Raw genomic sequence first — 10601 nt, forward strand, 5'->3', positions numbered from 1 at the left:
AAGGACTATTCGGAGTGACCGGAGTACCGATTTCATTGGCACCAGCCGTGAACTCAAGAACCTGCAAGAAGCAGTCGACTACGAACCGGTTATGAAAGAATTCGTAACCACGGAGACGAGCTGAACCTTCAACCTACCTCTGGCTCCCCATTTGCCCTTCAAGGATGCCATCCAAAGAAGTGCTGAGGAGCCTACTCACGGAAGTTAAGAGCACGCTGAACTCCCGACCACTCACTCACGTGACAATCGATAACGAGTCATCACCTGCACTCACACCGAACCACTTTCTTCTGGGGTCATCCGATGGCTCGAAACCGTTTACCTCGCTGGATGATAGCGGCACCCTTTTCAAACAAAACTGGCGTACATCACAAGCGCTGGCGAATCAATTTTGGAAGCGCTGGCTATCGGACTATCTCCCGGACATTACAAGACGGACGAAATGGTTCTTCGATTAGAAGCCGATTGACCGAGGCAACGTGGTGATCATCGTAGACTCCAACCTGTCCCGAAATTCCTGGCCGAAAGGTAGAGTCATCGCAACGCAACCAGGCAAAGATGGACGAATCAGGTCAGCTACAGTAAGGACATCGACTGGCATATACGATCGCCCTGTGACCAAACTGGCGGTCCTGGATGTTCGACGCGGAGAGGAGCAAGCGGACCAGACGTCCGGCTTACCTGGGGGGAGTGTTGGCCATCCCTAGTTGGCTGCGCATCTGCACAATCCAGCAGGCCCCTCGTTTGATCGAGCAAAAGCAACCCTGGCATGCGATCGCCTGTGACGAATAACTGACATTGAGAATGTGGTAGGTCTACCATCGATCGGGGTAAGTGTCAGATAACTAAAAACAAAGGCCATATAGCGAAGTAAATCTAAAGGGCCGTGCGGTACTCGATCGCGCATCATCTTTTTGCAGGAAATCTTCAGAATCGTCGTCAATCTTCTTTCTATCTACTCAGCGTGCGCGCAGCTAGGCACAGCAAAACACAATCTTTTCTGCATCGTAGATAGAGTCGTCCCCCTCGTACAGTATGACCAATTAAAAAAAAAAATGCGAATATACAAAATTTCGATGGCGGACGAGGTTCCACACGGTTTCGGTGGCGATTTCTGATGCTTCCATCGGAGATTCCAAATAATTTCGAAGGAGTTTTCTCAGCGGAGGAGGATCTGCACAATTTCGGTGGAGGTTTTCTGGTGTGCACGGTCGAGAAGTACGATTTCGGTGGATATTGTCGGTGCTAACAACGGATGTTTCAGGAAATTTCTATATCATTTCTGGTGTTTTCGGTGAAGGAGCTTCCACAAGATTCTGGTGGAGATTTGCTGCCAACGAAGGTTCAACGGAATTTTGACGGGGTTTTCTCGCGTTCTTGGTGAAGCGGGCTTAGCACGATTTCGGAGGAGGTTTTCAATGTTGATACTGAAAGTTTCGGAAGCAGCTTCTGCACGATTTTGTTTGAGATTTCCGTTGCTACCGGAGGAGCTTGCAGGGAGTTTCTAGTAAGTTTATGCGTGTTCACGGCGGAGAGAATACCATAGCATGATTTCGGTGGATATTTTGTATGTTACGGATGTTCCGGGGAGATCCGACAGTGTTTTCAAATGTTCACGTCGGATAGAGTTCCGGGCGATTTCGATGGAGATTTTCGGTGCTGCCAACGGAGGTTCCAGTGGGTTTCATCAGAGTTTATTGCGTCCGATGCTCCCATCGAGTACAGGGAATTTTGACAGATTTTTTCCGCATTCTCGGTCAAGGAGCGTCAGGAAATTTTTTCTCGAGTCAGAAGTGTGGATTTGAGCGAACCGATGTGAACAACAACATGTTTTGGTAGGAACGGTCACTTAGAGCATCATGCTACAAAAAATGCACTGAGAAAATGCATTTAATTTTTTTGTTTCTGGTCAAAATGCATTTATTTATTTTTTGTTATAAATAATAAATGCACCACAAGTGATCTGCCCCTAGCTATTTAGCCTATTTAAAGGAAAATTGTAATAAATATCTCTACGAATTCCTGTATTCTGGGTTCTGGTATTATATTTACGGAAGAAATCCCCTGTCCACCTGTTGCCTCTCGCAACACCATGCATAATATTTTTAAACGAATTATTCGGTTTTTCGTTGGTAACCGAAGTGGTGCGGTAGAAAATTAATCCGAATTCGGTATTATTTTCTAAGTGCGCAGTGAACTTTCTACAACTCGATATTGACGGAACTATCGTGTTATAGAATAATCGAGTTATTGAATAACAATCACATACAAAATTGTGACCCTGCAGATTAGCGATGTCAGCTGGTAAAGGAAACATTCCTGTACCGGATGGTATCGTTACTTTGCCATTGTTTACAAAAGCTGTTTCGCCCTTTTGAAATGTTGGCACCGAAATTTTCTAAACAAAAAAAACCTGGCATCCCTACTCGTGTTTTATGCTTTGCTACCAATCGAGCTACCACCACACAAACGTCATGCTCGCTTGTAAGTCAACAAAAGCACGACACGAGTTTCTGTTTTCTTTCTACCTAAAACAAAAAAAAAACCGCCAGCAGCCGTGCTCTCGATTCGCGAACAGCTGCCATGGATCTTTTTACGATCGATACCGCCGGTGATACCGGTCATACATCCACGTTTTCTCGTCCTACGCTTCTACCGACCAGCTCCAGTAGCCGTCCTGCACTGGATCGCTCCAACCATTTCAGCGGAAAATCTACAAATTCACAGAAGCAACCAGCTGCAGACAGTGACGATGATGACGACGAGGACTATGGAGGTTAGTAAAATCAAACGCTTTCTTATGAAACACGGGTTCAATAATATGGATTTTGTGAGCAGGTCTGCCTCCACCGAGTCAGGATATATTCAAGATTCTCCACGACGACGAATCGACGGTGATGATGAGAGATTTGGCCGGAACTCGTGGTCCATCCATCCCTAAGAAGGCACGCTACGCGAAAGGAACCAACCAGGTTCAGGAACTAGCCGTGACGGATGTAAACAAGCAGATGAAGTCGGCTGTACTGACACCGGCCGTTGAAAAACAGGAAAACTTGGCCGCCCTTTCGATGACCGATCGGAAGATAAAGGAACTGAATAAGGTAGGATTTAATAGATTTCCCAGGGGGGAATATAACAAATAGGATTTCCATGATGATATATTCGACAACTGAAGACGATCCATTCGGTTCCCGGCTTGTTCGATTGACTCAACTCTGTTCCTTAGTGTGCCCTCCCGCAGTAATCTTAATGGGATGATTAACCTTGAGACCATGGGTTCCATTGTAAGGCCTGCGGGACATTGAACAATGTTTTGCCATTGCACGGCGACCCACGTTCGTTTGGGGGAATGGTTTCTCCGAAGCTCGGAGGAATTATTCTTTTACAGAATAGTTGGCCGTCCGTGCGGTGGTAATATATGCCGAAGGAAGTTTTTATGTGGGACAGTCTAGTTTAAATGCCTCCACTACTTTCCTTGCTTCACAGTTGCTTACACAACTTTAAAGGGACTTGTTTTCAGGAACAGGGTTACGAACAGGTCGACCGTTTGGATCATGTGATGTCTCTTTAGTAATCTGATTCGATCCAGTTGAATAGGCTCACAAAAGACTTGTTAAATGCAATACTTTTCAAAGAAAATACATTTTCACTTTTCAGAAAGAGCGATCCAAAACCAAGGGCAAAGATTGGTTCAACCTTCCGGCACAGGAAATGACCGACGAGGTGAAGAACGAACTTGAGCTGATTCGAATGCGGTCAGTGTTGGATCCCAAACATTTCTACAAACGCAGCGAGATGAAAACCCTTCCCAAATACTTCCAGGTAAGTTCAACTCATCCGTTGGATTACCTACCTACGAAATTAATCCATTCAACGATTCAAATTACAGATCGGCAAGGTGCTGGAATCCCCCTTGGATTACTACAACGAACGTGGCCAGAAGAAGAGCAATGCTAAAACTCTCGTCGACGAGCTGCTCGAAAACGCCCAGTTCCAAAAGTACAACAAGAAAAAGTACGCAGAAGCGCTTGAAAAGCGAAAGAAGAAAGCCTACCATAAAGCTGCTATAAAGATGAAGAGGTTGAAGAAAAAGAAGCATTAAAATTTGTTCGCAAACGTGTCCTTATTAAGTATCTGTTCGTTTATTGTCGAGAAAATCTATTACCTTTTGTCCAATGTTTCGATATGCTTTCGCAAAGTTCGACTCGGGATATTTCAAACACAAGGGCGTTCCGGAGTCTCCGCATTGCATAACCTCCTTCTCGATTGGAATACTATCCAGAACGTCCACTCCAAGTTGACTAGCGAAGGCTTTGGTTGAATTTTGCGCCAGTTCGATTCGATTGTCGCATTTATCGCAAATAACGTGACTCATGTTCTCCACCAGCCCGATTAGTGGCACCTTCAATGTCCTATACATTTCTGCCCCCTTTCGAGTCACTTCCAGAGCGGCTATCTGCGGACTACTGACCAACAGGACTCCAGATATGGGCACGTGTTGACTCAACGATAAGTGAACGTCTCCCGTTCCGGGTGGAGTATCCACCACCAATATATCCAGAGGACCCCAAACGGCACCTTTCAGCAACCGTTGAATAGCTGACATCACCAAGGGTCCTCTCCAAACTACCGGACCGGTTTCCACCAAAAGACCCATTGAGAGACTGCAATAGCCATGCGTATGAAAAACAATCCCCAACTTCCCCAGAGATCCAACCTACCATTTCACGCCGTAATTTACCGGTGGGATCATGCAGTTGTGTTCATCCACCAGTGGCACTTCGGACAGGTTCATCATCAGTGGAACAGAAGGGCCAAAAATGTCCCCATCGAGAAGTCCCACATTTTTACCCATACCGGCCAACGTAACGGCTAGATTGACTGCCGTGGTGGTTTTGCCTACACCTCCTTTGCCGGACGAGACCACCACGATGTCGCGAACGCCTTTCAATGGCAGTCGCTTTGGCAGACTCCGAGCCATCAGCTCCGCCTGGCGCGAATCCGGTTTCACATGGCATGGCTGGAATAGTGATAGGGTTATTCGCTACACTTACTAGTTCCCTCTGCGGCAATATTGGACTCACCCTGGTACTTGCAAATCCGCGAGTCAGAGTGTAGAATGCTACCGGTTTCAGCAGGTTCATGGTACGCCAATAAGTTTCAGTATTTTGGAATATTTAGTTTTCTTCAAATTCCTTCGCTTGATTTGAAGCGCAACTAACAATTTAAAGTAAATATAAACTGTTAAACTGTATTTTATTAATATTTTACATTATGCAAACGTTTTTGAAAATCAAAAATGTTTATGTTTCTTAGGTCTGTGCCTGCTACACTGTGCCAAAATATATTCCTTTATTTGAATGATTAATTTTCACATCAAACGTATCACGGCGAATGAGAATGACTCAAATTTGAGTTTAGTTCACTCATAATCGCCAAAAGTTCAGGAACTCAGCGATGAGTAAATTTGCCTCATGTTTTCCCAGGTTTTTCCAGGGAAAAATTCCCGAATTTGAGAAAAGTAAAGATTGGATTCACTCAGTCTATTGGTACTACTCCGAGACTGAATAAAATTTTCGTCAATTCCTCATTTTCTGGCAGATTTTTTAGGTTTTCCACAGGAAACCATGAGACAAATTTACTCATCGCTGAGTTCCTGCACTTTTGGCGATTATGAGTGAACTAAACTCAAATTTGGGTCGTTCTCATTCACCGTGATCACACAGAACTAGACTTGAAAATTGCGGAATTCCAAACTCACCATATCGAGAAAATCGCTTCCGATTTTTAAAGTCCTAAAAATTAATCCTATTTCACGACTTTCCATTTTCTGGATGATTTTATTAGCTTGACATATAGTAAATAGTGTAATCTATCATCGTTTTATCACTAAAACCTAAAAAAACATTAGTAATTTTCATTTAATTCCACTACCTTATTTGCTTATCCTTGATAGATACGCGTATATCGTCTACAATGTGCAGACTTCTTCAGTGTCTTGTACTAATACTCGAGTCGAGTATTAATACAAGACACTGAAAAAGTCTGCACATTGTAGACGAAATATGCGTATCTGTCAAGGATAAGCAAATAAGGTAGTGGAATTATATGGAAATTACCTGAGTACTGCGAACTCAGCCGATTTATTTTTCAAGTGAGATAGAAAACATCTTGAAAATCTTACGAAGTATCAAATTGTTTTGCTGAAACAGCTCACGAAATTGTATATACATGCTGTCAAATGAACTCTTGGCTCCTCCTCCTCTGCTCCAGAAATAACGTATACATGATGATGGGAGTGCACCTGCCCACAAAGCTCACATGACTCTTATAAAGTTTGATTACATTCTTGTTTCAGCAACCCAGTTTTGGCATTATTAATATCAAATAAAAACACTTTTTCGAGCATCACGCTCGATGGTTTACATTATCCGCCTACTAAGCTTGATGTTTCGACAGTTTCATAATTATAATCCTTAATTTGTTTTCAGTAGGTGGCAACACCTTTACTTGTGGTTCAAACAGTACCTAAGTGACTTCTGAGCTCTTTTGAATGTTTGGCTCCCGTCTGACAGTTTGACCGTTTGACTCAGCTCCCTGATGACAAGCATTTTGAGTTTGTTCGCAGTACTCAGGAAATTACTAATTCTTCACTCTCTCATTATACAGGTAAGACGCCCACATTCATCAGGATTCTAAAAAAAAAGTTTTTTTTTGCCGTGAAATTGAGAAAAAAAAACATCATACCATAGACGAGACCATAGAGATAACTCCGAGGGGCAGACCACTCATGCATTTTCGTTTCATCCAAACGTATTGGGGATAATCGTATTGATGAATTGATGCTAATACCATAGAGGTAACTCTAAGACTAGTAGGTCCCGAAGAAACGAGCTCAACTTTTTGGCTCAGCTCTGGTACTCTCTTCGGTCCCAAGCTAATCGATTCAACCCTCGAAACATAGGAAAATCCACTAGCCCCTCATTTTATCTGTCAAATTTTCATAGCGAATCAAAACAAACATTGTGTAGCACTTGAATTTTGACTAGAATTGGCTATGTCATCGATTTAAAATCGTTAGTTTCGTATTGATTGCTGCTAACACTGGGGCATTCAGAGAAGTCTCGAAAAATAATGCTGGTTGTCATGATTTCAGAAAAAGTACCTATAGGCATTTCTATTTGCCACTAACTTGGGGCGCGACAGCTTTTGATCATGAGTAAAATCGGAGCAAATTTTGAGTAACTCTGAGTAACTCGCGTTGCTCAAAATCATAGGGAGGATTCCAATCAATCGCAAAGAGGATTTATGACAGCCTCAGAAGGTATTCCGAACAAGCCAAGGGGGGATCAAGACAATCCCAGTACGGCTTCCCAGCAATATGAAAGGGGTTTCAGACAATCCAAAGAGGGATTATGGACCACCCCGGAGGGATTCTGGACAATTCCAGAACGGATTTCGGACAATCACAGGGAACATTTCAGTCAATCCAAAGGGGGATTCAGAATAGAATCAACTATGAAGTTGGCTAGAGCTAACCTATTTTGACCTGAGATGATCAGCTAAATAAAAAACTGCATTCCACACATAATGTTCCTTTTGTGCTAAATGTTGATCATTACAACAACATTAATTCAAACCGTTCCTGTTCACCCTTTTCAACCCGTGTCTATTGATGTCTTTTCCAGGGGTATCAGGGAAAACAATGGAGGTTTCTGGCGACAGTTGACCATTATTCTGACTTTTTCTAGCTCAATATTATAAAGTATTTACATCCCTCTTCTGTTCTGGAAGCTTGCATATATGATTTGGCTATTCATTAATAATTATTATTAATGTCGATTTTCCTCATTTCAGTTCGCATTTCAGGCATGTAATTCAGCAAAATGTGAAGCCTTCCCCGAGGGGGGCGACACATCTAAATCTCAAGTTTAGATGGTCAACAAACCTCACACTAGCGAATCAATATTCGAACAATCTTCTTTCTAGATGCGACAACTACTTGCATCGCTCATCAATTTTTTGCAGGAAATCTTCAGAATCTTCATTAATCTTCTTTCTATCTACTCAGCGTGCGCGCAGCTAGCCACAGCAAAACATAATCTTTTTTGCATCGTAGATAGAGTCGTCCCCCTCGGCCTTCCCTAATAAAAATTGTATGGTTAATTTTCTTAACGACGTGTTCTGGGTATCATCCAAACAATTTGTGGAATAGTTCAATGATTTGGGTTATCGTTCGTTTATGGTTATTTTTTATTAGGGTTTTTGACCGACATTGTAAGACTGAGTATTAATTTTCATGAACTGTAAAATGTAGACAAATTCTTGGCTTGAAATCACACCATCACATCACAAAAAAAAAACTTCGAAGACATCCCAAGTAACAATTTTCAGTTGAAGAAACGTTTTGATTTTGTTCAGCTGCATGTTGAATAATAATTGCACAATGTGTTCACCACAACTTTTATAAAACCCTTGTTTACACTGGTTTGGAGAACCTATACAACTGCAACACAAAGGTGTTGTCTAACGTATTCAGTAAAACGTTTACCCAAAATCAATTTCTTGTTGAAGAAACGCTTCCATTGTGATTTTATTCAATTGCATGCTGAATAATAACTGTACAATTTGTTTATTACAACTTCTGTAAAACTCTTGTTTACACTGGTTTGGAGAACCTGTTCAACTACAGCATTATATGTATACGCGGTATAGGAGTAGAAGCAACTTTTATACAACGTTAATAGATACATATTTAAACTTAAGCTTTATTATTTTGGTGAAAGCTCTTATACAACGTTTGTAGACACTTCCTGACAGTTGCTTTGAAATTTAGTAGAGAGGAAACCTGAGAGGCGGTTGTTACACTCTTTTATGACTCCTAAATATTAATTGAACAGCAAGCGGTGAAAAGTGTTTATAACACTTTTCAATGACTCAAATAACCGGATAGAAGCAACTTTTATACAACGTTTATAGATACATGTTTAAACTCAAGCTTTATTGTTTTGGTGAAAGCTCTAATACAACGTTTGTAGACACCTCCTAATAGCTGCTTCGAAATGTATTAGAGATTGAACCTGAGAGGCGTTTGTTACACTCTTTTATGACTCCTAAATAATCACTATACAGCAAGCGGTGAAAAGCGTTTATAGCACTTTTTAATGACTCCTTAATAACCGTTGTGTAAGTACTCACAATATTCACAGATTAAAATTAGTTTAACAATTGTCGTGGTACGCCAAAATAATTGCTTGTACAGTTTTTATTAATTTAATTTATTTGTGCACATTGAAAAAATATGTAATTATGCCATAATTCTCATTCTGTGATCATGGAGGAAGTAGTAACAAGCATCTGTTTAATCTTTGATTGATATTCTTTCAATTAATCTATCTAATCATTAATTGGGAGAATTTATCTTGAAATGTTATCCGTTGATTATATGATATATGTCTTAAATTAATGCTTGCATTTAATAATAACATCTATATATAATTTACCTCTACCATAGAGGTAACTCTAAGACTAGTAGGTCCCGAAGAAAATCATTATTATTTTTGGCTCACTCAGTACCAGAACAACGGTCCCAAGCAGTCCCAAGCTATTTCACTCACCCCTGCATGTTCTGCATGAATCCACACACCCCTGATGTTATCTGTCAAACTTTCATAGCGAATCAAAACAAACATAGTGTAGTAATAGAATTTCAACTAGAATAGGGTACGTTAATCGTTTGCTTGGGACCAATAGGCTACTAAAGTGGTGAGCCAATTTAAAATCGTTAGTTTCGTATTGATTGTTGCCTCTACTCCACCGAGGGTTTCTCGAAGCAAGATTCGAACTCATGATCCCGGATTGCCAGCCGCTTCTGTTTCCATCTGCTCTATTCTTGAATACATATTTTGATCACATGAGAGAAGTATATAAAGCTCATCTTGAGTGACTTCTCTTGCATTCGAATAATCATTGCCTTATGGTCATATAAACGTGCCTATCACTTGTGCTATTTTTAGCAACAAAATTGTGGTTGGTGGTTGGTCGAACGTAAACAATCATTTAAGAGTGCTCCAAGCAGCTTTTGAAGCTTTTAACCAAATGGCAATACAACTACATTCTTGTACAACTCTGGAAGCTATTATTCAACGTTTCATCAACTCAGGTGTTTCATAAGAGCTCCCAATTGTTTGTTTTGATGCGTTTATTCCACGTACTATATAGCTCTTGTCAATCGGTTTAACTAAGGTGCTATAAAAGTTATCGTAGGTCTTATAAAGCGTATAGGTAAACCGAACGTAAACAATCATTTAAGAGTGCTCCAACAGCTTTTAAAACTTTTAATCAAATGGCAATACAACTACATTCTTGTTCAACTCTGGAATTTGTTATTCAACGTTTGATCAACTCAGGTGTTTTATAAGAGCTCTCAATTGTTTGTTGGGTAATAACAAAACCTACAAAAGCTCAATACATCATTTTGCGGAATGGTGTTGAACAAAAAAGTTAGAGGCAAATGAATGTAAATGACTGCACGAAATGAATGCAAATGATTTTCCATCCCTGCTCACTGCAAATATATTTACTCTGAGTACAATTGTCTT

The 10601-nt window shown here is 41.0% G+C and overlaps 2 protein-coding genes across 2 annotated transcripts; one reads left to right on the plus strand and one right to left on the minus strand.

Annotated features, from left to right (window-relative positions):
* The first annotated feature begins 2515 nt into the window (after positions 1-2515).
* On the plus strand, positions 2516-4130 carry LOC135701301 (deoxynucleotidyltransferase terminal-interacting protein 2). The gene is made up of 4 exons (XM_065222042.1): positions 2516-2776; positions 2839-3101; positions 3658-3822; positions 3890-4130. Exons 1-4 carry the CDS (start codon positions 2584-2586, stop codon positions 4100-4102), a joined length of 834 nt encoding a protein of 277 aa, XP_065078114.1. The 5' UTR covers positions 2516-2583; the 3' UTR covers positions 4103-4130.
* Positions 4105-5272, minus strand: Nubpl (NUBP iron-sulfur cluster assembly factor, mitochondrial). Its single transcript, XM_065222041.1, has 3 exons — positions 5085-5272; positions 4722-5020; positions 4105-4664 (listed from the first exon to the last, which is right to left on the minus strand). The coding sequence occupies exons 1-3, from the start codon at positions 5142-5144 to the stop codon at positions 4127-4129; spliced, it is 897 nt and encodes a 298-aa protein (XP_065078113.1). The 5' UTR covers positions 5145-5272; the 3' UTR covers positions 4105-4126.
* Positions 5273-10601: the final 5329 nt, after the last annotated feature.

The sequence above is a fragment of the Ochlerotatus camptorhynchus genome, unplaced genomic scaffold (assembly GCF_037179485.1).
Source record: "Ochlerotatus camptorhynchus isolate MF236.1 unplaced genomic scaffold, CSIRO-AGI_Acam_v1.1 ptg000154l, whole genome shotgun sequence".
Taxonomy (NCBI): Eukaryota; Metazoa; Arthropoda; class Insecta; order Diptera; family Culicidae; genus Ochlerotatus; species Ochlerotatus camptorhynchus.